The 26,853-nt window shown below is 39.3% G+C and overlaps 1 protein-coding gene across 2 annotated transcripts; it reads right to left on the bottom strand.

The window, feature by feature from the left end:
* Positions 1-4,682: 4,682 nt before the first annotated feature.
* On the bottom strand, positions 4,683-25,717 carry LOC113022640 (growth/differentiation factor 11). Of its 2 annotated transcripts, none has more exons than XM_026168254.1 (3): positions 24,866-25,717; positions 12,163-12,536; positions 4,683-6,297 (listed from the first exon to the last, which is right to left on the bottom strand). In XM_026168254.1, the coding sequence occupies exons 1-3, from the start codon at positions 25,278-25,280 to the stop codon at positions 5,917-5,919; spliced, it is 1,170 nt and encodes a 389-aa protein (XP_026024039.1). In that variant the 5' UTR covers positions 25,281-25,717; the 3' UTR covers positions 4,683-5,916. The 2 variants fall into 2 exon arrangements, with proteins under 2 accessions (XP_026024039.1, XP_026024040.1); XM_026168255.1 differs by having other exon boundaries at positions 4,683-6,294; positions 24,866-25,716.
* Between the last annotated feature and the right edge of the window lie 1,136 nt (positions 25,718-26,853).

The following is a 26,853-nucleotide window of genomic DNA, read 5'->3' as shown; positions in this document are numbered from 1 at the left end:
CATAAGTTACAAAAAGGCTGTAAAAAGTAGAGTCATGTGAATAGAATTTTTATTTTTCTATTATCTTTTTGATTATCTTTTTGGTGTAAATTTGACCAAACGTAATAATAATAATGATGTCTGCACAGACAGGATCAGATGCACTTTTTGAACAAATGCCCTCAACTGAAGGACGAGTTTAAGTAAATGAAAAGAATTTTTTCTTTCCTATTAAATGGTGTTTGTCCTGTTATGCTTATTTCAATTTGTTTATCCAAGTGTTATTTTTTCATGTTCTTGTTGTGTTTGTTGCATTCAGTATAATTTCCTTTTGTGTGTGTTGTATTTATTTTTTATTAAAAGCTTCTGAATGCAAATCACCCTAAACAGTGAAAGGGAGAACAATCCTTATCACATTTTACATCTCTTATCAGAGTATAACTGAATAGTCAAAAATCCCTCATACAAACAAAAACAACGTGTAATTACGCTGTAAGATCGGAAAACTATGCCACTTCAGCCTGCTTCCATTAAAGGTATTACCCATTTACAGAGTCAGTCAGGGAAATATGTTTATTTCTATGCAGAAATACATGGAAGATAATCACTACTTAAATGTAATATATAATAATTTCTTCTTTCCTGTAAAAACTTGAATTTTCACCCCTTATTCCAGTGTATACGGATAAGCATTAGTTTGTAAATATAATTACCTTGTTATTCTAAGATAAAAGACCTTGAAATTCCTTCCATATTATAAAGTGCTACAGATTTTCTTGCTACAGTCACGGCACTGTTCAGATGAGAGAGGCAAAGTAAGCTCATAATCCTGTCTGAAAACAAATATGTCCAATTTTAAAATGTGGTGAAAAATGGGAAATAATGAACTTCATCTGTTTGCAGTTATCAGTCTTTACCATCATGGTAAAAATAAAGATTTTACATATACATTGTATATACATAACTACCAAACATGACATCTTAAACCACATCATTATTTATTTTATTTTATTATTATTTTTTTTTAACAAAAAGTACGCTAAAATGCAGAAGCAATGTGTGAAAATCAGTAGCTTGCAGCACCATCTTTAGCAGCAATAATGTGAAGTAATTGTTTTCTGTGGGACTCTATCAGTCCCTCACATTATTCTCTTCTGTACCAGGTTGCTTTTTTTCATTGAGAGTTGTAACCACTGATTTATCTGCAGCTCTCTCACAGCATCTCAATCAGGTTGAGGTCTGGACATTGGGCTGTTGCAGCACCTTGATTTGTTTCTTTTTCAGTCATTCTGTTATGGGTTTGCTGGTGTGTTTGGGATCATTGACCTGTTGCTTGACCTAATTTTGCCCAAGCTTTGCCTGTCGGACAGATGGCCTTTCAGACTTAATGACTCCAAGGTGCCCAGGTCCTGTGACTGCTAAACAAACCCAAATCGTCACCCCCTCCACCACCGTGCTTGACTGGTGATGTGATGTATTTGTGCTGATAGGCTGTGTTTGGTTTTCCCCAAATACAGCACTGTGCATCAAACACCTCGACTCTCTTGTCTGTCCAAAGGAGACTGTTCCAGAAGTTTGGTGGTTTGTTTAAATGCAAAACCTGAGCAGTGCTTTGAAAACCATGCTGACATGGTGTTTTTATAGTAAGGAGGCTTTCTTCTTTTCAAGTAAGCCATACTTGTTTAGTCTGTTTGAACTGTACTGTCATGAACTTTAATATTTAAGATGCTAACTGAGGCCTGTAGCTCTTAGATTTTTTGCAGTTTCCCTGAAACTGAATGTTTTCCACTTCTGAATTATCTTTCTTACTGTAGTGTATTTACATAATTGTAAGAGCTGCTAAGGGCTGGATCATTATTATGTCCTGATACATAAAAATGTAAAATTGAAAGACTGTGTTTTGTACATTTCTTTGCATTTATCTTTCTGTGATTCTATAGTAGTAAACAGTAATTTATTTCATTTTTGAAGAGAAAATAGAGTATTTAGGATGGCAGGTTGAGGTTCTTTTGAAAAAGAATAGCTAAAACATGCAGGTGGACTAATTCATTTTTAGTTTGTGAACTTGGTTCTGTATTTTAAAGCGTGGACTTTGATTGTGAACTAGTTCATTTTATTCTGCGTGGTCCGAAGTTTCCCATTTGCGCAGATGCAAACCTTAAGAACAACAAAAGCAGCATAAGCTAAATAAATGATTTATTGTACAAAAGAAAAATGACAGTAAATAAACAACAAAAGGCAAAAATAATTGAACAGTTACTCATATGCACAACCATAGAACTACAAACGTGGGGTGATTTTTCTTTTTCTTTAACTACACAAAGAACAGAGGGATGAAGAGGGAAAGAGAGAAAAACATTAGAAGCGGTGAACCTGTCCAAAACATCATAAATGTCAACATTTGGGTTGGTATTTACATTTCTTACTCTCATATAATTATATGGAAAAAAAACCCCTCTTACATATACCAGTATACAAAGACTAAAATTCAAAATGTAACTTCTCAACAGCGTTAACCATAGTTAATATTTTGACCACGCGTTACCAGAACTGGTACCATCAGTCACTCTGTCAATAACTCAATCTGAACCTGAGAGCAAGGGGACCCTGTGGTTTTCATCTGTTTTTGGAAGGTTGGGGTGGGGGTGGGGATGTTCTTATGAGTAAAAGTTTCTGATAAACTGATAGCAAATTTTTAGGCTAACGTGAGGTAGACAGACTTTGAAATGCATTGTATTTAATATTAATAAATAAAAATGGACCAGCTTTTTCTTTTTTTTTTTAACCCAACCACTGCCCCTAAACCAACTTTTTTCCCTCCCTTTGAAATTTTCTAGCATATTCCTGCAATTATAAAAGTTACAGCACACAACATGTCATTCTCTACTTTGGCTAACAGTCCCTGGGTACTCCTCCCATTCTTACATGGGTGCTTTCACTTAAAACACACACAAAGGCAAAAGCAAACAAACAAAACCAAAAAATATAAAATCCCCCCCAAACTTCTACGTAAGACACTCGACTCATTTTTTTTTTACGTCAAAAGAATGAAGTCTCTCTAATGCGGTGACAGGTTAAAGTTGATGGGCGGGCCTTTTCCAGTTAAAGCATTCTACAGTCATTGATCCAGACACTTATTACGCACAAGACTTATCAGCCAAAGCGGGCGTGGAGGCCTTTCAGGCCGCTGCTACAGTACATCCAGGTTCAAGATTTGATAGAGATCTGTGAGTGTATGGACAGGCCCCCGCTTCAGACAAAGTCAGGAAAGTGTGATGGCATCCAAAAGAAGTGATAACCTCGCTAGTTTATGGTTCATCGCTTGAATAGTTTCTTTTTTTTTTTTTAACCTATACTGTACAAGCTCTCTTGTGCTTGGTAAAACACAACACTTACCTCCTCACGCCATGAACGTCCCATAGTGCAAAATTTATTGTTGGTAAGGTAGAGTGCCCCCAAAAAGGTTTTTGTACCCCTCTTTTTTTTTTAATATATACATATATCATTTATATATAATGTCAGAAGGCTCTTCCTTTATCCAACAGCATAGTGCTTTCGTTTATAACAAAAGGATATCTTTGCTTTGATACCCAGGAGACAAAGACAAGCTTCAAGCATACTAATTCTACTCTGCGTTCAAGCACTAACAAATACTTTTTTTTCCCATTATGACAGCGATGATACAGTTGAGGTTGATGTGGATGGGGGCATTTCAAAATGCAGTCAAATATGTTTTCGAAGCTAAAATCAGTGGTTGAGTTAAATTATCTTTTTTTTGTTTGTTTTCTTTGCTGTAAATCATAAAAGCTAAAATGTCTTAGTACATTACTGCACTTTTGCATTTGTATTTTTATCCATTCTGAAACTAGCAAAAAAAAAAAAAAAGAAGAAGCATGAACTGGTGTGTCAGGAGTAATGCATCTACCACAAACACTGCACAAAAAGAAATGTAAACTTAAAGTGATAAAACTGTAATCGTGGTTTGTGTTAATTTCAGCTCAATTATTCACTTAGGACATAGTGAGCATTGAGTCTTTTATTTCAGGGTATGCATTTTGTTGTTTTGTTATTTTTTTTATTTTTATTACATATTCAGTCCCGAGCCTCTTCAAGTTATAAAACAGTGCATTTAACTCTCTGTTTTAAACATTTACTGCAAAAGCTGAACGAGATTTTCCTTTGTTGGATAAATTAAAAACAAAACAAAACAAAACAAAAAAAACAAAAAAAAAGGCAAAGCCTGCCCTCTTCCTTCTCCCCAAAACAGTACTGAATAACTTGGTGCATCTGGATTTCAGTTTTTCTTTAGACTTCAGTGTGCAAGGTAAACTCTTTTTTGCCAAATGGTTAACAGCAATACTGAGTTTATGTATCTGTTTTTAAATGTGGAGCTGAACTAGTAAAGTTAGGTCCATAGATTTTTGGACTAAGATGGTTTTTAGATTTTTGCCCCTTTACACCACTGCAATGGATTTTAAATAAAACAAGCAAGATGTGATTGAAGTTCAGGATATTAATTAATTGTTTAGGAATTCATTCATTTTTATCATAGTTCTCATACCCATAGTTTCCATAGCTTTCAAAGGCTCAAAAGTAATTGGACAATTTACGGACTGCAGGTTTTAGATGTGTCCTTGATCCAACTCAGCTGATTTAAATGGCTAAATTACCTCCTCAACATGTCTTGAAGTTCTCCAGATGCCTGGTAATGAACTGACCATTAGATTCAGGTGTGTTGACCCAGGGTGAGCCCTAAAACCTGTAGGACATCAGCTCTTGAGGCCTGGAGTTCCCCATCACTGCAGTAGAGCATGCATCTCAGAGGGTAGCTTTTACTGTAGACTGCATTTTAGTATTCAACTATTCAAACAATAGTTCAATTCAAAAATTCAACTATTAAAACAATTCTTATATTTAAACTATAATAATTTATGCAGTTAATTTTAAACCACTGAAAATGGGGAACTATATATGAAAATAGCTCCTAAACAGTTAACGCCATACTTTTGTTAAACCCCTTAAATTAAGGCTGAACTTGAATCACATCCTAAGGGTTTGATTTGAAAGCCTCTCTCATTACAGAGGCCAAATTACATATTACATAACATGTTATGGACCATCTGTATAACCCTTTCTTAATATTTAATTACAAAAATCTAAAAACAAACAAACAAACAAAACAAATCAAAGTTGCCGTGGAGAGATTTTGGAGATACTTGAAAATGTCAAACTCAGGTAATACACATTAAAAGAGGGTGCAGTTTTATTTTCTTTGTTTGTTTGTTTGTTTCTTTTTTTTTTGGATATCTCTAATACTCTTAGGAAGATTTTGGATTTCCTCTAATGGTACGTCCAGAAGTTAAACCTATTCACATCGTGTTTGTTTTTGTTTCTGAGCTTTTGTTAAAGTGATGGATTGCAAAATAATTTTGATAATGCCCCTTTGAGAACATTTTTATCACACTGGAAGTAAACGCATTTGTGGAATGAAGTATTTGCGAACTCACCTCAAAACTGGAATTGCTCTTAAAAGTGTAAATACTCCTGTCTCCTGTCATTTCAATCCACTAACCTGGATATTTCACAAAGATGTCATTAAAAAAATATTTTAAAAACCCACAAAACTAACATATGTCCTATAGCGCCTCATTTACCACTTTCGAAAGCTGCTCCACAAGTACAGCCTCTTTAAATCATTCATAATGTATGGTATTTCCATCACTCAGTTCTGTTTTGATTCTTATTTCATTTATAACTTTTTTGTACAGTTAGAATCAGTTTAATTACTGGACAAATGGAAACCCAGTGGAATGCTTTTGTGGCTGAGCAGAAGTGAAATCTGGTGCCGAGGAGTGGGTTCTGGTGCCAGGGGAGAGCTCAGAAAGGGTTTCAGGTGGTTTAATGTGGGCTTTACACAAATGTGCTTCCTCCAGCAGCCTAAGAGCAGCCACATCGATCCACCACCATCCCTGGAATCTTGCCGTGAATGATCTGCTGCTTGTCATTGAAGTAGAGCATGTTAATGGGAGACATCTTGGTTGGGGTGCAGCAGGGCCCCGCGGAGCCTCGCGGGTTGGCGTGCTGCACCAGGTGGGTGTGCGGGTATTTCTGCATGAACATGTACTCGCACTGGCCAGAGCAGTAGTTCGCTTTGTAGCGTTTAGGGGCAATGATCCAATCCCAGCCGAACGCCTCAAAGTCCACAGTTAGAGGGTAGCGACAGCAGCGAGACTCAGTGGAGTGCTCATCGCAGTCCAGGCCGAGGTTTCTCCGAGAACGTTTGGTTGTCTCAAGAACCTTCACCTCCAGAAACGGCTGCTGGAATCAGGGGGAGGAGGGGCAGGACAAAAAGAAAGAGGTGGTTATAAGAGAACAACAGCAGAGACATGACAGCAAAGGAAAATACAATAAACTGACAATTGGCTAATGCAAACATTTAGATAACATCAGTTATTTTCAACATTTTGGTCTGAGAATTTAGTGTGTCTCGTATGTGTTTCTTTTAAACTCTTACATTTTGGTGGTATAATGAGTCAAGGAAATCAAATGTTCCAGTAACAGGGCATACTAACCACTAGACATGGGTAAAGCAGACTTGGATTTGTCAGATTTCAAGATGACAGATGGTTGATGATCTTTAAGGCCTTTCACATAGAATGCAAGAACCCTAGAAGCGATTCTTTTCTATGTCCTGTGCTGTGCAATGATGGTTTGTCACAGTGTTGAAAAAAGCAGAGCAGAATGTGCCAGCTGAGGTCAAGCTTCACCTTGTAATGTAGATTTGTGTAACCAATAGATATGCAGAATGACAAGGAGCGGGCCCATACTGACATTTCCGTGTGGTTTTCGCTGTTGCAAGTAAAAACCACATTGTCTTGTCAACCATGTTGAATATGTGATAATGTAGGGTAAAATGAATAGAGCACCAGTCAATCAGGACTAGAGAATCGTCCATGGAAACCACCAGTCATTGGTGTTGACAAAAGGTTCCCTGTGATTGCTTTGATAGCTAGCATATAGTTGCCATCATACTTTGAATGGAAGTGAAGGGCTTACAAAAACTGTCCAGCTACTGTACAAGTTCTTGTGAAATCGTAAAAAGCGTGACACTATCAGAAATAAAGAAGTTTTGCCTTCAAAGAAAAAGTTGCCTACATGATTGTGGCTTTAGCCATCAACTGCCAGCAACAATTCACAACTGGTTGGGGAATGCTCATTTTACCTGGCAACCACAATACCTGGTGGTTGCCAGGTACTGTAAAACCAACTCTTGCCCTGTGTGACTGGGGGTTAGTGCTATTAACTGTTTTAACTCATCTCAGTCAGTCTAGCTGGACAGCAACCAACTCTTTTAACCTATTACCATACAGCAATGATAACTGATATTTCGAATATACTTCTAAATGAATCATATCTATTTTATTTTATTTTATTTTATTTTATTTTTTTTCATGTGAATGGAGAATGTTTTTGCATTATATATGCTTCTCTTGGGCAGTATTGTTAGAAGATATAGCATACATTTTTAATGCTATGCAGATGACACCCAGCTTTATCTATACATGAAGGCAGATGGCATACACCAATTAGTTAAACTACAGACATGTCTTAAAGACATATAGACCTGGATGACCTCTAATTTCCTGCTTTTACATTCTGATAAAATTATAAAAAAAATTCTCCCTTAGTTCCACATAATGCACGGAGCATTTCTTCTACACTCTGAATTTAATAATGTAATCATTAGTAATAATTTCAAACTCCGGCTCTCTGTGTGTGTCTTTTGTCCTGTCTTTCTACCCACACCCCCAAACAGTTGCACCAGATGGCTCCCCCTCCCTGAGCCCGGCTTTGCTGGAGGTTTCGTCCTGTTAAAACCAAGTTTTTCTTTCTCACTGTTATCAAGTGTTTGCTCATAGGCAGTTATCTGATTGTTGGGATTTTCTATGTATTATAGGAATTGCACCATTCATCAACTGGATTCTTACAATCAACCAAATCTTTCTTTCTTCAGCTCTGATTAGAACATTTTATCCATCCACACGTCATTTTTGTGCAGTGCATATTCAACCACACAAAGAAAACCACACTTTGGGAAGTCGTTACGCCTGTCTGCTATTTGTGATGAAACAGTTTACTTCTGTTCTAGTTTATTTCCTATATTTATTTGTGGGAATAAAAAACATAATTAAAGAACAAAGCAGTGTTTTAATCAGCATCCTTGGACATCTGTTTCTGGAATAAGCCTGACTAACTGTTTCTCCCTTCTTCCAATCTTTGCACTAGGCTAAACTGCAGCAGCTTCATATTCTCAATACTGTAAATATTATAATCAAACTTTGGTAATAAAAAATAACTTCTTTTCTAAAATCCTGAACTATTTCTTTATTATCTTGAACTGAGAACAAATAAAGAGTCTGACATAGACAGGCAGGGTGCTGCAGGCAGAGAATCGGCCCACCCTTACTTGCTTAATCTTCTGTTTCACTCTAAAAGGATTCATAATCTAAAACATCTATATTACAAATAAGATTTAAAGCCACTGACTGAGATCAGAATATCATCAATGCATTTTTCAACCTAAGGTGTCGCCTCCTGCTGCCCTTTAGAGAGAGTGCAGCTTCAGATTTGTAAGCTATGGCCAAGAAACCTTTGCAAACATCTCACCTCATGCAAGGGAGGGGGCAGTCAGTGCATTTTAAATAAAGACACCAATAATCACACCAACTCAATCCACCACAAAATGGATTCAGTGAGTTAAGTACAAAAACCCACCAAAGTGACTTCAGAGTAGTTATTTGCAGAGGTGGCAAAAGTAAAGACATTTTGTACTTAAGTAGAAGCACAGACTATCAGTACTAAAATGAAAATGAGTAAGGAAGAGGTTAAAGTGTGATTCAGCATGTGGAGGAACCCTAAAATCAGTTCTAATGGCTCGCCATCGGGAAAGGGACTCATGACTCTCAATAATTTCTATTGAGAGCTCTATTGGATTTTCTTAATGTACAGGCTGTTTTCAGCTGATCTAGTCTGCTACTGCTCTGAGTGTTACTGCTTCTTGTGGATTTACACAACTGAATTGAACCAGATGTAAGCAGATGAGTTGTCCTGGCCTATTTTCATTCTCTACAATGACAGTCTTTATGTTTGTCTTTATGGGTCTTAACATCATCAGCTTAATTTCAAATTCATCTCTGCTACACTTGATGTAACCTAACGCTGACCATGAGCACCACAGCCACTGTGCACCAGTTACACACACTGTTCTTTACTTTGAACCCACCAGAGTACAGCAAACTAATCTGTTTATCCTGCAGTAAACTGCTGATTTTTTTTCATGCCACCTTTAAATGACACAGTTAGTCTCCCTCAGAGACCTGCATTGCAGCAGGTCTCACAATTTGAAAAAACATAATGACACAATACCTATTTTAAAAACACTAGGACTACCACTGAGCAGTCCTTACTTTTAAATATAACCTCTCTTTCTTCATCTCCGAGTGAAGTTAGCTCTCTTTTTTTCTCTCCCTGCGAAATACAGCAGCTGTAAAAAACTGGACACAAACAGTTTAACCCCTGATTATAACACGTGGTTTTACCTCTTTTGTCTCTTTTTATGCGACATCCTCTAGTGATTAATAGACTAACAGGACTGCTTTTCATGTGTTGCTGTTAAGGCTCAGATTGGTTTGATGTTCTAGGGCTCGCAGTGACATGAAATAATAATTTCCCTCAAATCTGTCAAAACCATAAGTAATGAGTCTGTTTTGCAAATGTAAGGAGTAGAAAGTACAGATACTTGTTTGAAAATGTAGGGAGTACAGATACAGATACCCCAAAATTCTACTTAAGCACAGTAACGAAGTATTTGCACTTTGTTATAGCAACATGATGAGCATTAGAAGAGTTACAAATGTAGCCTAAAAATCACAGAAGAAATAACAGATATATCATAAAATCCTTGATAAAGATGAGTGCTGTATACATACAGTGATGACTTACTGTCAATTGTCATACTGTCTTACTGAGGCACTTTAATGATTGTTACTAGTAATATCTGTGCTAAAATAAGCAATTGATATCTGAAATAAAAGTCTAGTAATTGTACAAATAGCATGTCCCTGTACGACAGTTGCAGATTCTGTAAGCTTTGTGCCATGTCAGGTGCTCAATTCATCTAACAAACCATATGGGCTCTTGACTCTATCGTAAATGAAACATTTACAATGCTGTGACATACGGTTTATAACTCCATCATTAATATTCATGTGGTGATCTGGACATCTGTGTGCAAAGGATCTGATGGGAAAGTAGAAATCTCTGATACTAAATAATGTAAGAGCAAATATATTTCCTCTACAAAGACTTTGATCTACTTTAACGAAACAAAATGGATTTCATAGCACTTCGCTCACACGGCAAGCATTTCAGCCCCTAACTCTTTTTCTACTGAACTCTGAGTACAAAGAATACAAAGAAACCACACTTGTAAGTATAAAAAGAAAAGAAAAAGAATTAAATTGAATAGTCATTTCATAATTAACTAAAATGTATGAATTAATTTGTCAGCTTTGAATAGGAAACACAACTTTCCATTTGAGCACTGACTCCATGGGCTTTGAGAGAAACTGGTCTATTCAAACATCGATAGCTGACTCTGTACGCTTGGTTTGATTCATGACCCAAGAGGTCATCTGCAGGCTACCATAACCTTGACCTTTGGGCAGAGGCGAGCACATCAAATATTTTACTCCATCATGTTTGTTTTACAAAGCCTTCTTCTCCTCACAGTGATTCCAGCTGGGCTCGAGCACACTGAAAAGAGGAAATAAGCTGAAAGGCTGTTGGGGTGAGACCATGTCAGCCTGGCCTTTAGGGCTTTTGTTGTAGAAAAAAGACCCAGAGGATCAGGAAGAAGCAGAGTTTGACTTTCTTTCTTGTTGTGTTTTGTTTTATTTTTGTACACTTGCATGTCTTTTTGATCTTTTCCTTTTTCTTGGGTTACCAAGAATAATATAGCACACTGCTGTGTGCTCAGAAGGCAGCGATTTATTGGCCAAGACACCAGAGCTGACCCCTGATACGTGTTGTGAAGAGCTGACCCAAATAATCACTTGGTAAATATTTGGTGTTGCTTAACCAGGATAGATGGCCTACATAATCCAACAGGGATGTTGTAACTGTCAGTTGCAGTAACTCTGGGATTGCTAACTAGACTAATGGTTCATGAGTTTTCCTTTGAGGTTTAAGGTTGAAGCAGCTCCATCCATTACATCAGAGGTTTAGCATTGAAAAAAGTGAAGCATACTTGCAGTGTGGAAAAAAATCCCAAGTATTCAAAGGAACACTGGGTAAAAATTAGTCTTAATTACTTAAAGTTTTCACATTTTCCCCAAGGTGAACCATTGCAAATAAACATGTTTTCGTCCTAGCAGGATCATTTTTAAATGGAGTAGTCCTTTAACTGGTGTTGTTATCTTTAAGAAAGTGAAAAAAAAAAGATTTCTACCTAAAACTAAAGGAATAAAAATCAGATTTTCTGAAAAGTATTTTGCACAGAAAGAACTTTTTGTATCATTAGACGTCATTAGACTTTGTTGATATCCATAATATGGTGGCCGATCTGAAACAGCATTATACACTCCCCTTTTTGTGGACCTCCAATTTCGTCCGCTTAGACACCCCTGTGTTTTCTTCCTATCTCATTATTGTATATTTTAAAATATACTTGTCATTTTTTTGTCTCTGTGATACCACATGTTTTTATTTTATTTTATTTTATTTTACAGTCTGCTCAGGATGTTTATCCTGATGTTGTACTTGATGTTAATCTGATATTAGGAAACAATATTACAATATATGTAAAACTTGGAAGGGGATCATTAAAAAAACACGGTATAGCTGTAGTGGCTCCTCACTAGCGACTGGTATATTTTGTGTATAAATTTTACTCTACGTGCTTCAAAGAGTTTATTGTAGAAGTAAAAATATGTGGAGAGACAGAAATGATGCACAGGATTACTGCCTTCAAGCTTTTTCTTTCACTTTTTTGTTCGATTATTAACACCAACTTATCGACTAATAATATGATCTTCTAATTGCCTTCTTTGAATAAAATCTGAATTTGCATGTGCACAAAGTGATTTCCCTCCCCATCCCAGGGACAGGTCTGAGGGTCCTTACCAGTCCCTCCTCCCCAGGTCGCAGTGAGGTAACTGCCAGGTCATTGCCACTCTCGTCAAAGGCGTTGATGTCGATCCCCCAGTTAGTGTGGGGCTGTTTGAACCAGTTCTGCAGCACGTGCTTAAAGTCAATACTTTGCCAGTGGCCGACCCTGGAATTGAGCTCTATCTTCAGGGAGCGGATGCGTATGTGGCGGCTGCCCTGCTCTGTGACTGGCTTTAGTCGCAGGATCTGCAGGTAGACGGTGGAGGTCTGCTGCAGCGGTCGCAGATACACCCACAGCTGGGCCTTCAGCACCTTGGTGAACATCAGTTTGGGGCTGAACTTGAAGAAGCAGCAGCTGGGCTTTCCATTCACCTGCACCAGAGGCTCCGCTGTGAAACAGAGGAGAGTCAGATTTATTGAAGCACACGTGGACAGTCGTTTCACCAGCATTAAGAGTGTTTGCATTTTAATCTAAATGCAAAAAAGTACTCATATTTATTCTGGTTTTCCACCTCTAATCGCATGGTTTTTCGTTTTCATCATCATCTTTTCTAAAACAACAGACAAATAAATAAATAAAGTAGTAGCAATTTAATGGTCAGTGTTTTGGATGTACAAATGCAAAATCGCCATCATCATCAAAAGGACAAACCAGCACGCTCTGTTCATATGCTGCTAATAAACAAAAGGCATCCTTCCAACTGAGTCATGTGAGGTCTTTAGAAGATAACAAAGAATTAATTAATTAGGAGAATCTGCAGCATCACTCTGCAGCTTTCTTTCTCTACTGTTTCAGAACAGCTTTCATGAATACTCAGAGGAAAACAGAAGCTTCAGTAAAAGTGGGATTTTCTCCTCTCTAATATAAAAATAAACAGTGCATTGTGAAGGCATCAGAAAGCACATATGCACTACTTCATGCTTTGTAATGGATCATAAAGCCAACGACTGTGATAGGCCTGCATGGCACAAATAAACAGAAGCACTGAATTAGTTAAAAAGGGTTGCACTCTTGAAAGGATACTTCTTATTCTAGATGTAATAGTTTGTAGGTTCTTTGAGGAAAACTATAGTTACTATGTTAGATTGTAAACACCTGGAAAAGTGCCCATAATTTACAGAAACAGTGTGATCTAAACCGAGAGAGATACCTGGTGTTCATTTTACAGCATGACAATGTTAAAAAACAAAACAAAACCCCCCCTAACATTTATTTTAATAAAAGCAGCATGTCTGTAGTAAACTGACAGCCATCCTCAGCCTGTCTGCTTGAAGGCTGTCAGTTATCTATTCAGTTACATGTGTGATTACATTAAGGTTGGAAAACAGATACATTTGCATATAAAAACAAGAATCTGTAATGGTGGCCAGTGGACAGATGGTAACCTTAGATTCCCCTGGGTCACTCATAATGAAATGGCCCACCCCTGCATTTAACTAGCAAAACTAAAACATTTCAAGGTTTCTTTTTTTTCCGAGTGGGTCCCTTTCTTACTAATGTATTTGGGGTCTGGATTAAGGGTTATGTCACAGAACACAAGGCGTCCCCTTAAAGAGCCAGATTTATTCCTGTCATGATCTCGGGCGGGCTCTGGTGTTTTGGTGATTTGCACCACATGTCAGATCTGCACATGGTCATTTACATAGACCTCCATCTGATATAATGACACGTCCATCCATTGAATTCGTTCATTCATTTCCATGTAAAGCATTCATTTACTAAGGGAAATTTATTCTGTACTTATTTGGCATAATAATGTGCCGAGAGTACAATAGATTATTTAAACTGTCCATTATCTCCGAGCAAATCGGACAAATTAAAACTACAGATTCTGCACTTTTAGGAGTTGCGGTTGTCCATCTTTTTAAAAAAGAAAAAAAAACTGTATCAACTTGTCAATCATTGCTAAATCTGAGGTTGCTCGGGCAACCTGCTTCCTGGGTCAAAAGGTTATTTGGAACCTCAGCCTAGTTAAGAAATGGGATCAGGGGTCAAACCTGTCAGCCTCTTTACATCTCAGGGGTGCTGGGGAGGGGCAGCTCTAACAGCCAGATTGAGTTTGAAGGTCAAGGTCAACCCTTTGGCAATAGTAATATGTCTTTCTTCACGTCACGCCTTTTCACCAGAGAATCGTTGGAAACCTCAGGCGCACACATAACAACGCTGAATCACTTTGTTGTTGTTTTGATTAGGGTGGAGATTCTGCAGCCAATAGTGAATTGTTTATCAAACCAGGAGAGGACACTGCAATTTAATTATGGGCATGCATTGAGGGATAAGAATTCACTGAGGTACAAATGGACTGTCCATTAGAAGAGTCCAAGGCAAGCATTGAATAAGGGCCAAGTTAGGGACAGACGTGGTCCTTCAGCCTGTATTTCCAAGTCATTAGTGAGTGTAAATTATACAGTGTCTCACGCTGGACAAACAATGTTCCTTTTGGGGGGTTGCTGGGGTCACAGCAATTAACGTGGGTGGTGTTGTGTTTGCTCATCAGCACAAAACTGGTAATGAATTATTCTGCAAATTTGCTTGTGATTAATACTTTTTGTTGTTTTGAGTCACTGCAGATGAGGACGTGAATACACCAGCACTTCCTTTGCAAACACATTTCATCGCCTTTGTGAGAAAAATCCAACAAATGCTGAGGGGATGAAATGGTCAGTTTCTCAAGCAGAGTAATCCGAGAAGCAGGGCCTGCACGCCGTGATCCAGCGAGGTCCCCGGTTATTAAACACACATGCACAACATATGAGCTACGTCATGTTAAACAATGACTGCATTGATAGGTGAAATCAATTTGTGCCTTTATGGATCCTGTTAGTGCACAAGTCAGAGGAAAACCATGGAGGATGAATGCCTGCAGCTTAATTACATCCCACGCCTTGCCAGAGTGCTCCACGTGTGCAAAACGAGCAGGTCTAGCTTGTAAAGATCCAGAAAAAAAGCGGTGGGACATTTAATCCTTCCACCTGAAGTAACCGCTGTTGAAAAGCTTATAATTTTATGGAGAGACTGTTTTTATGGCTTAATTTCCTGCGCAATTTACACAGGTATAAGCTCTGTGTTTTAACACTGACTTCAATAATGAAGTCAAGATAAGAAGTCTGATTATGCGTCCAGCACCACCTACTGGAGCACAAACACCTCTCTCGTCAGCTAAACTGAAGATGAAAAGTAGAAACTAATTACTTTACAGTAAGAGCACTCATCTCATTTTATTCAAACTGAAATCCAAATTAAAGACGGAAAGAAAGAGACTGTGTTTTTGCAAAGGAAACCAGGTTTGTTTGATTTTCCTCCTCATGTTTCCTGCCTGCTTCATTATTATAGCGCTTTATTTCCCTGTGGTATAATTGCAGCATATGTAGCGCATGGATTTTACTGCCAACACGCAGCGGGCCTGCAGGTGAGCCTATCAAACATCTGGTGGACTCCCTGGGTACCTGTGTTCCATGGCTAGCCTCCTATACATGCATGTAAGAGGAGCCTTATAGAATATAAGGGTTTATTCAGCATGCCATCTGTCAGTTTTCATACAGTCCTCGCCCATTTAAATGCTTTTAATAAGTGAACACAGTGATGTTCCTGAGGGATGGATGAGAACTGAGCCGGGTAAGCTGTTGAAAACAGATGGAGAGGGAAAGTTAGGGTGTAGTTATACAATGAATAAGTAATATGAGACCGAGGAATGCACCTACAGTAGAAGGATAGATTTTATACATACATGTATTTATACATATATGTATATATATATATATATATATATATTACAAAGGTTTCTACTGTTTTGTTGTGGCAACCTGTCCACTCAGTCACATACACAGTATGCCTCAATGTGAACTTATCTGTTATATATCTTAAATTTATTTTTTAAATCAGTCAAAAATGTTCCTTGTCAAATAAAGCAAAGAAACAACTTTTTTAATAGTGAATAACCACATAGTTTGACCAAAGTTCATAAACTGTTTATATCCTTTCCTAACTTGCATTGGAAATTGCAATGACGCCTAGCTGTGCAGCAGATTACACCAATCAGGTGGAAGTACGCGGCTCAGATGTGGTGGTGAGAGAAATGGTCACCTATTGTTAATGTCCACATGGATAATGCATAATAGTATGACCCTAGATAGGAGTTTCATTTGCATATATATCTATATTTTCTTTTCTTAATGGGAAATGCAAATGTGCCATTTTGTAGTGAGTGTGTGTTTGGGAGCCTTCGTGTTGAATAAATGTGACTCTAGGGTATCCCTGCGCACCTCGGCATATTAATCATCGTGACACGTTCACGACCCTTCTAATAAGACAGGGGCCACAGTGCACCCCCTCAAACATCCCATCCCACCCCAGCCCCGCTCCCTCTTTGTTTCTCGGCCAGTCCCAGGGGAAAGGAGAGGGTGGTGGGGGAGGCCGAGCTCGAGCTGAGGATGGAGGATGTGTGTGCGTACTTGTGTGTGTGTGTATGTGTGTAAAGTTAGACCCCCTCATTCAGAAGCCCTTCCCGGGGACAACGGCAGGCACAAGACTCCTATTAGGACTGAGCACAGTAGCCCCCCAGGAGCAACAAAAGACACCTCCTAATGCACCCTGTTCTAGCTCAGTGAACACACACACATGGAAACATGCAGCCACACATAAATGCACAACATACACCAGCTCCAAACCAACTGCCCTCAGCAAACACAGTAAAACTCATTGTTTTTTTGGAGTTTCACATGTTTGTAGCGAAGGGGCACGGCTGCTGGGCAGAAGGATGGGGAGAGCGAGTGCGCATTGAGAACAGCAATAAGGTGGACAGCTGGACAGCACGGAGCACGCCCGGTTCTCACTGCTTGTGTTTGTGTGCAGCCACACATACATGCAGGACATTAAAGCCACAGGACAATGTTCTGCTTTGTTAAATGCAAAACTTTTCTCATGCGTTACACAAGCAAGTAGAGGGTTTTAATTGACTCAAAGGCATTTTTTAAAAATTGCTATCAGACTTAAGTGAGAATGAACACTAAAATATCAGATGATTATTTAGTTTAATAGACACAGAGCCATAAAATAATAAAAAATAAATGAATTTGCAGGTATTAAATTCCCCCAACTGTCATGCACAGTACTCATTTCTATACAACAACACATTTAACTTCCAAGGAAAGTCAGAGCAAATTTTCCTAGTTGAGCTAAAATGACCCAAAGAGCAAAAAACAAAACCAAACAAAAAACTTTTATGTGAAACCTTAGCCAACCTTTTTAAAAAAAACAAAAAACTACCAATCAGAAGTACTCACACAGCGCTATTCTAGACCTTTAACTTCCTGTTTATTAATGTCTCACATTATTCACATAAAATGTTGAGAGTGTGCTTCAGCTCAAACTTTTCACTGCAGCTACCCCAAAAATATGTCAGTCAGGTGGATATTCATCAGGTTTACAGACATTATTATCTCAAAACAATCTGAAATTTCTTGTGTAAGATTACTGTTTAAGAGTTCTTCAGCAGGGATGTATCACTGAACTACACGATGGAACGGGGAAGGATAAATTCACCTGTGAACTACTTACAGATTTTATTTTATTTTATTTTTTTTTTAGGATTTATTGTCTAAATCTCCCTGCTACAAGTGATACCACATGCTACAGCCATAGTATAACTACAGCCTAGCGTATTCTGGTTGTTGCTTCTCAATGAAATTAAGTGTAGCAATATTTTTCATTTTTTAAAACATTGCATGAAACTTTTCCAAATTGCCCCATATATCTGGATAGCTAGAAATAACCGTGACACAGAAAGTTGCTGGAAAGAAAAACAAAACAAAACAGAGAATGACACTAATGCAGATCCATGAAACCAGAGCTGGAACCAGGTACAGCTCTAAGCTTGGTTTGGCTTATCTAGACCAGACTACTTCATGTAATAGGTGGTGCTTTCTCTCTCTGACAAAAACAGGCATAAAACGAGAACCATACATTAGTAGGTTGTGCATTTGGTGTTAAACTCTTCACAGTTAGAGGGACTGTGTGTGTGCAGGCTGAGTTATTAGGGTTTAGTCCCTGCAGTGGAGTGATCTGTCTACTTTAGTGCTCTATATATTTCTTGACTAGGACAGGAAGGTGCACAGGTGGTCTAACACTTAGTGTTTGAGGTGAAAATTTTAAAAAGCCACTAAAAATGATCTTTTCATCTGACTGAGATTTTATTTTGGCACGTATAATGCTGTCATGCAGACTGTTTGCCAAATCTGCTCAAATTTGATTGGTCAACACTCTTTGGACTACAAGCAGACTACAAACAGACACCAGAAATCTTCCACTGCAAAGCCTGCAAAATACAGATATTAGCTCAGATATTAGAGATTATTTTTCTGATAGTACAAAAATACATTATTCGTAGTTATTGTCAATGTTACTCTTTTCATTCCAATGCACCTGACATGCTGTGAGAAAACGATACGTAGCAGCGGTTTGTGATGCACTTACAGCTCAGTTTGATGGGAAATTAAACCACTGCATCAAAATGTATGTTTATATTTGAAAAACCGCCCTCAGAAAATCTGGATTCTGAAAATGTTCACCTGAGCCACAGCTGATATTTAAAAGCAAAGCAAAACTGAAAACATGAGCACAAATGAAGACACACGCTTTGCCCCACTTGGTTAATAACGGAAAATATAATTTTTGCTGTTTAGAAAACAAATGATGCACATCTCTCAGTTTTTGTGCAATCATTTAATCTACAATCATTACATATTATTATTTAAAGATTATAGTGAAAAGGCAGAAAACATTTTAAATTTTTATAATTTGAACTACTGTAGGAGAAAGAAATACCTATGAACAATAATAATATTAGAATTAATTTTTAAAATAATATTAATGACTGATTTCTCAGAAACTTTCATACTTTCCAAAGGTGTCCAGTGGGGTGAACTGGACTCTTACATGCCAGTTCAAGCCCTGAGATCTACAGTATATCACTATTCACCAGTACATCCACCATTCAGACCCAACAACACCAGTTTTAATCTCCATTTACAATAATCTTAATCATTCATCCAAAACAAATTATGAAACATTTTGTGTTGCTTCCAATTTTTTTTTTTTTGGTTGGTAATGTTAACAAAAATAAAAATAAATAGCTACAAGTTACAATCTGTCAGCAGCTTCCCACCCTTCAACCAGCAACATGTAATTGTTGCTGGATTACATAACAAAGCCAGGGCTACTGCTGCAAGGAATCGAGGTGAGAATTCATCAAATTTTCAGCCACTGGCTCAGATTTATTATGTAACTTTAGATGCCTGCTGAAATAATGAAATCACGTTTCATAATTATGCAGACGACATCCTCATTTATCTTTCATCTTATGTGAATGCACAGACAAAGCCATTCAAACTTTTAGCAGATATTACACAAGCAAACTCTCACTGACCTCTTTTGAACTTCTACACTAAGTGTCTTGTGAATTTTTAAAAACTTCATGTTGAAACACTATGTGAAGTCTTTTAAAATTGAAATCAAATGTTTCATAATCAAACACGCACTGACCGATCAGCAGCTCCGGCAGCCTGAAATATGAATCTCCTTTGTTCTTAAAACTCATCCCTCCTTAGCTGCTACCCCTTACACATTCATGTCAACTGTTTAAACAAAATGCAAACACTTCTGCCTGCAAGTTCGAACTCACTAAGCTACTGAGAAAAATCCCTGAGGCCACCCAAATCTGTCAGAGCCTGAGCCAAGAGTTTTCTCTAAAAGGCAAAGTCAGTGTGGCCAGATTGTGCCAAACCTCCCTTGAGGAAGCTTTTTTCCCTCTTTTCCTCAGTTATAATCAACATAATATGGCCATAGTTCCCTTCATGAGCTTCTCTTTATCCAATTCTGCTGTACATTATATAAATCAAACTTGGCCCTCGTCCCTAAAGAAATTACTCAAACCATGCATTTTCACAACTTCCATAATGAATGTCCTCGGGTGATGTGGGTATGGTGAGGAGAAATACAACCACAGGTGATAAATACGGTACGAAGCTGCTCTCTTTTGCCGCAGAAAAGAGGCTGATTAAATTTTCATGCAGATAATAATGAGGTAATCCACTGTTAATTGTGCCTCTTTCCAACATACTGGCTCCCTCGTGGGATCCAACGTTGCGCCCACGCAGCATTTCGTTTGCTTAAATGCCTTAGATTTAATGGACTCTTCCATAAACTGATCCTCAGCACCTCCTCACACATCACCACACAGAGCCTGAACACATTCATCAACAATAATCCCCTCAATGAGCTCCGTTTTATCTTTTCACTCCCCTTTTCCTCCTCCTCCCTCGCGTCCCTATATAGGCCTTAATTACTGGTCCAAAGTAATTATTTCGTTTATTAGTGGAACGTAACATCTGTTTCAGGTCTTTTTAATTGTACCTATAAAACCCTTCCATTATTTCTGTCCCTTTAGGATAAGATTGGGCTGCTTGTTGCTCCCTGTGGACTTGCTCTCTTCTTCCCTCCGCCTCCCCACCAGAGCCATAGCATGAGCCACGGTGCACCTTTCTCCAGCTCCCTCTCTGAAACCCTTTAAAGAAGCAACAAGGAACTCAGCAGCGATACACACACCAGCTGAAAAAGCAGCAGGAGGAAATATGTATGTGCAGTAGTGTCTTCAAACATGGATTAATGCGGTCTTACATCCATTCTTCTTGTATTATTGATGAAGGTGGTATATTTCCAAATGCCAGGGGGGAAAAGCCAGCTGCAGGGACTGGTACACAGGAGCGTGGGAATAGAGGAAGGAGGGTGGAAGGAGTGAGATTCCTGAGGTCCTGGGGAAATTTTGTCCCCATATTAATAGACTTTGGTCCCTTTGAAATTTTATTAGCCATAAAGTTGACGGTACGTTGTGCAATTTCTACAGTCGTACGGACGTGTCTTAAGTTTTTACTCCTTTTTAAACAAACCGCTCATGCCTCAGCGCCCAAACAATTCAAACACCAAAGTTTATCTTTCCCTGAACTGATGCCAGCAACTACACAAGGAGAACAGGTGTCATCGTCAAACTGAGACTATATCTATAAAAACCTCACATAGTCATCAACTTCCAGCAAACACTGACCAGTGAGTTGAAGACAGTCCGGCTGCTGGTGCTCTGTCCTTTTAGCGCTCTCCCTCTTAATTTTTATGGTTCCTGCACCTTCAGGAAATGACCCTTTTATAGGGTCAACACTATAAAAGACTTGTTTGTGTGTGTGTGTGTGTGTGTGTGTGTGTGTGTGTGTGTGTGTGTGTGTGTGTGTGTGTGTGTGTGTGGTGGGGGGATAAGTGTTCAAGTTACTACCGGTTCGTCTTTGCTGCCAAAGAAAGAGACCTGATGAGGTTAATAGTCTCCTCTTCCAATATATCACATAGCTGTGAACTCTGTGACCCTTTTTGTCAATAGGAGAACTTTTCTCTGGAGTGTGTGTGTGACTGTGTGAGTAGGTGTGTGTGGGCACCCTGTGTGTCTACACAAGCGTGCACATGTGGAAAATGGCACATGCATACCTCGACATGCGTGTGGATGTCTCTCTTTAATCGAGAGTTGTGTAAACCGATGCTCATGCTGGCTGAATGTGGTTCACCTGAATAGGATTACATAACAATGCCAGCATAAAATGGCATAATGTAGGCCTCTACTATTTACTGAACAAAACGTCGGGATAAAATAGTTTAAAAGTGAAAGTGCTATTTAAGGATGCATTCAATGTGGTGGTCTTGAGTTCTTCTAAACCTTAAGTGCTCGTCCCACTCATGGTTTAAGTGTTTTGCTGCAAACTGCCAGTCATTTCTCACATTTTGGACACACTAATATATCCATAAGCTGAAAAAAAGACTCTTTGCAGCAAAGAAAAGACATTCACTAAATCTAAAGAATGACCAGCAGTACAATAACTTTCTTGTGGCCTTTAAGTCTATTGCAGTAAATGAAGTGCAGTAACTGTCTGAGCAATTACTGTAATGCTTCTTCTGGTGTTTTCTACTGGCTGGCAGAAGTCATAAAGTGTGCCAAATTAGCATTAAGACATACAGAAGAAGAAAAGGGGAGAAAAAAAAAGAAAGAGGAGGTTGCCGGTGGCAGAGGAAGGTCTGGACTGAAGGTTTTTTGGACAGGTGACAAATGAGAGACTAGTGGGGTCAAATCCTCACCCCACCTCGGGCAAAACAAACCAAGCCCCAAAATACACACAATTAGACACATAAATCAACAAATAGGAACACAAATAGAGCAGCTCACACGTAGATACACATGCATGCATTTGTTAATAAAGATTCTCTGACACGCTGATCAAAGCCGAGTCACTTTTTCTGTGAGGGAAACAAGCGGAGCGGTTTACCTAAACAGCACGCTGTACAGAGGGGAGATGTTTCAGTACATAAAGTGCCGCACTATGATATAAATAGATGTACTTTTCCATGAAATTTCATAGTAATTACAGACCAGGAAGCATGGACCCTCTCAACCCCCACTGCGGCACCCACGTACCTTGAGTGAATACTAAGAAGCAACTCTGGCACAAGTCCAGTTCAGTATGTACTGTGTGAACCCCCGTGGCCCAATCAAAGGCAGTGTGCACGACTGTGAAAGGGTGATTGGGTTCGAGGTGCACAGGGAATAGTGTTTGAAGTCTTCCTTCTATCAGAGAGACAGAAAAGGGCACTTTTAATCCTGTGGGATCACTAAGGCGCCACAGGCAAAGGAGATGCGCTCATTCTCTCAATTCTTCCATGAGTACCGGGGGGGAAAAAAGAGGAAGGAGAGAGGGGGCTAACGGGGAAGAAGGTGGAGGCGGGTGTGAGGGGGAATACAGAGAGAGAGAGAGAGACTGAGCTGATGATAAAAAAACAGGGTAGCTGACGTAAAGAGATGAGGCAAACAGATGAGAGGGGAAGTGCTGCTCCCTAACATGACAGATTCAGCAGTAATGTCAATCAGCCACTGTGGGGCTGTCAGAAATGCGCAATAAGCTCACACAATGCCTTTTTCTGGCTTGATGAGATATCAAATCCCTTTGCACTGTGTGTGTGTGTGTGTGTGTGTGTGTGTGTGTGTGTGTGTGTGTGTGTGTGTGTGCATTAGAAACAGAATATGTATGCGTGTGAGGTAGTGCAGAGGATGGAAACTGGGGGTAAAAATATAATTTGAAGTCACTGTGTTTCCCAGAACGTACATTGAGTGTGTCAGCAATGCAGTCGAATGTGAGATTTCTTAATCAGCCAATCAGAGAGGTAACAATAACAAACCAAATACACTCTACATGTGTTTGTGAGCAGGTAACAAAAGGGGAAACAGGGACCGCACTCACGTATTTATGAACTGCTGCTTATATTAAGCAGTTTGAAATCAAATCAAATCTTTCACCTGCGGTAAGACATCATCTGTGCACTGATATCCTTTTTATGAGTTACAACAATCAACGCAAACAGAAAACTTGAAGGATGTCTGAGGTTCAAAATAATGTTAATAATGTGAGAACTAAACAGCACATATGGCCTCCTCTAACTTGCATTGAAATAGAGCAATTTAGAGGACATTTCAATAGCTGACATTTGAGTTAATGTTTTTTTGTTTTTATAATGACAAAGACAGGTGGTGCTTTCCATTACAGGTGAGTGGCAGTAAACACACACACACACACACACACACACACACACACACACACACACACACACACACACACACACACACACACACATACACATATATATAGGTCTTTGTTCAACCAGGGAGTGAAAAAAAAGGATTATTTGCAGAGTGTTTCATCCGCCTTGTGCAGAATATATTACGTGTGTAAATGTTGTTGAACCCGGCGCTTCACCAGGAAAAGGTCACACACTCCCCTCGACCCTAAGTGATTCTCTGTCTTTGTGTACTCTTGGTGAAAAAAAAAGAAAACGAGCTGCGCCTATAAACTTCGCATTTAAAAGGCAAGTGCGGCCGAGGGGGGCCGCTGCATGAGGCGAACAATAGCAGCTTTTTGGACACACTTTTTCTCACTGCGATGAACAGCAGGGGAACCGGTAGAGCCTCCTATAAAAGAGCGATAGAGCACAGCTGCCAGGGTTCAAAAGTAATTTTATAAAATGTCTCAGAGGGGGCCTGCCTGTGGTTTATCTGTGGATTTATGGGAAACAATGGGAGGGCAAGCAAATTGTTAGAGGACAATAATCAGAGGGCCTCGAGATGTGATAACTCCAGAATTTAAGGTCTTTATGCAAAGGAAGACATTAAAGGATAAAGTGATGCAACTGCCAGCCAAATGCTGCATTATCATTAATAATGCACTTGACATTCAAACGGCTCTGCCATGCCTCGTGTTCTTAAAACGTTATGGGAGAAATGGAGAGTTTAAACGTGACAGCTAGGAGTCCAGCAGCTAAATATTAAACACTCTGCTTCATCATCATCATCGTCAAGAAGACAAAAGTCAATCAAGCCATATTGGCGCTGTCCGTTCAGAGTGATGAGGTTCTTTGTGCTACCAGTTATTGATTTATCAGTTTCACACATTATCCCCTCTTTTTGACAGCTGTCTAATTTTGCCAGTTAGTTTCCTTTAATCTCAATCACTAAGAGTAGGTTAGGTCACCGACTGTCCCCGCAGCAGGCCTGAGCCACTTGAACCTATACTGCTCCGCAATTACGCGCATGACGCATTTGGAGACAATATCATTGTTAGGTTGTAAACTATTACTCACGCTCAGAGGCCATAGTAATCACGGACTCCGTGGTGGCGTGGTACTCATCCTCCTCCATAAACTCATCCTGGGACGAAGCATCTCCCTGGAAGTCGTGATGGTCCAGAAGCTGCTGGAGCGGGGGCGCCTTGGGCAGCAGCTGATTGACCACCTCCCGGCTGATGTTGGGCGCCTGCTTCAGACGCAGTTTGCTCAGGATCTGGGACTTGATGGTCTCCAGTCTCAGCACTTTGCTCTGCTCCCTCCAAACACAAGCGGAACACTCGTGAGAACCGGCGTCCTCGTCCAGCAGAGATAGCCCGGCATCCGTGGGCGTCTCGCTGGCAGGAGGCAGCAGCAGATTGGGCTCATCGCTCCCCGACTGTCCCAAGGAGATGAGCACCATCAAGCACAGTAAGAAGTTGTACCTCGGCATGACGATGCGTGGACAACAGAAAACGCAACTTTTCCTCCCCTTCCTTAGCTTGTTTTTTACGCACTTTATTCCGTTAGATCCCGTCTCTCGAATCTGCGCCGCTCCTCGTCTTAGCCTACAAACGGCAAAGAATAAGTGACATGCATCTAATCCAATACGATCACCCCGAAGTTTCTCTTTTTGTAATATTCTTTCTTTTTCTTTTTTTTTCTTTTAACAAAAAAAGTGCGCGCAGAGGGTGTCGGTACAAGCTCCTTTGATTGAAAGTTAAATGCCTGGTGAATGCATAGCCTGCTCACGTGCAGTATAAGCTAATTGTTGTTTTCTGTACAATTTTAGTCCACGGAGGTGTGAGTATGTGCAGAGGTGTCACTGAAAAATGTGCAAGTACGGTCAAAAAGGCGCTCTTTATATATCTCAGCTGCCCGATGTCGTAATCCGCCTCCATTGGCTAAGATTGCAACAAAAGGCTTTTAGGTCTGTCACCAAGTCAAGAGGGACAGAGGAAGGGAGGGTGTGCGCACCGTTAAGAGAGTATAAATGTTTTTACAGTGCACAAACAATGTCTCCCATTAGAGATAACCTATAGCCCAATTAGGTTATTAGGATGATGGCAAACTGCTCACTACGCATGTTTTTTTTTTTGTGGTTTTTTTTTTAAAAATAGGTTAAATGTTCAATGGTGCCAATTTAAAAAGAAAAATCAAAAAGAAAAAAGCTAAATGGATTTCTCGCAAATTTACCACAGCCAATCTTGAAGCGTGCACATAGCATTTATGGTGTAATTAAACTGGTAACTCGAAGATAAGAATTTATCATGTAACTAGACCAGATGGTATTATGCAGATTATTTAGATATATTCTTGTAAGGCTCTTCAAAATGAAAGTGAAAGTTTTCATTGAAACCAATAAGAAAGGACACACTCACGTTTTCCTTGAAAAATAATAGCTCCACATGTACAAGGGTGCATTCATAAAGGCTGATCATGATTTTGATAGATTATGTTTAATAACCCTACACCTCGGAGACTTTTGAGCCATTAAGCAGCAGCACGTCTGTAAGCTCTCAATTATAACGTAGATGGACTCATTAGTATACACAGACCCGTGTGAATGCCATTTGTACCAATCAGTATATGAACTAATGAGCAAGTGACGCATGCAATTATAGTGAGCTGTGGAATTTCAATCTTTCCTGAAACATCATCCAACGATATATAAACATGTGAGAATGTTATCTAAATGGTGCCCAAGAACCACGCTCATATACATATTTTCATATGTATATCATTGGAGGGGGGGTAAGTTAAATCTTTATTCTTCCAAAATAGGCTAAAAGTTTTGCAGCACCACCTCTTTGAGCGATGAGCAGCCTGTGCGACCACACCGACATCTGCTGGAGAAAAACATAGTTGCGACTGCAGGTCTCGTCTCAAAGCTGCGAGCCTCTCTGTTCATTGGAGGCTGTGTTTTGTAAAATTCACCTTCAGGAGCTGCACTCTAAAGCAGGAACTCTATTGGTTAGGTACATTTCATCCATTACTAAAGAACTGAGGATTCTCCATTGCACCTC

This window comes from Astatotilapia calliptera, chromosome 5 (assembly GCF_900246225.1).
Source record: "Astatotilapia calliptera chromosome 5, fAstCal1.2, whole genome shotgun sequence".
In the NCBI taxonomy this organism is placed as follows: Eukaryota; Metazoa; Chordata; class Actinopteri; order Cichliformes; family Cichlidae; genus Astatotilapia; species Astatotilapia calliptera.
Note: the sequence above shows the minus strand (reverse complement) of the source record. Positions and strands in the feature narration are given on the sequence as shown.

Excerpts from the sequence above, each read along its gene's own strand:
- LOC113022640 (XM_026168254.1), bottom strand. The coding sequence starts at position 25,280 with ATGCCGAGGTACAACTTCTTACTGTGCTTGATGGTGCTCATCTCCTTG. Across the intron at positions 12,537-24,865 it reads GATTACTATGGCCTCTGAGC|CGGAGCCTCTGGTGCAGGTG; the intron begins GTGAGTAATAGT and ends TCTGTTTCACAG. Across the intron at positions 6,298-12,162 it reads GACCTGGGGAGGAGGGACTG|CAGCCGTTTCTGGAGGTGAA; the intron begins GTAAGGACCCTC and ends CCCTGATTCCAG.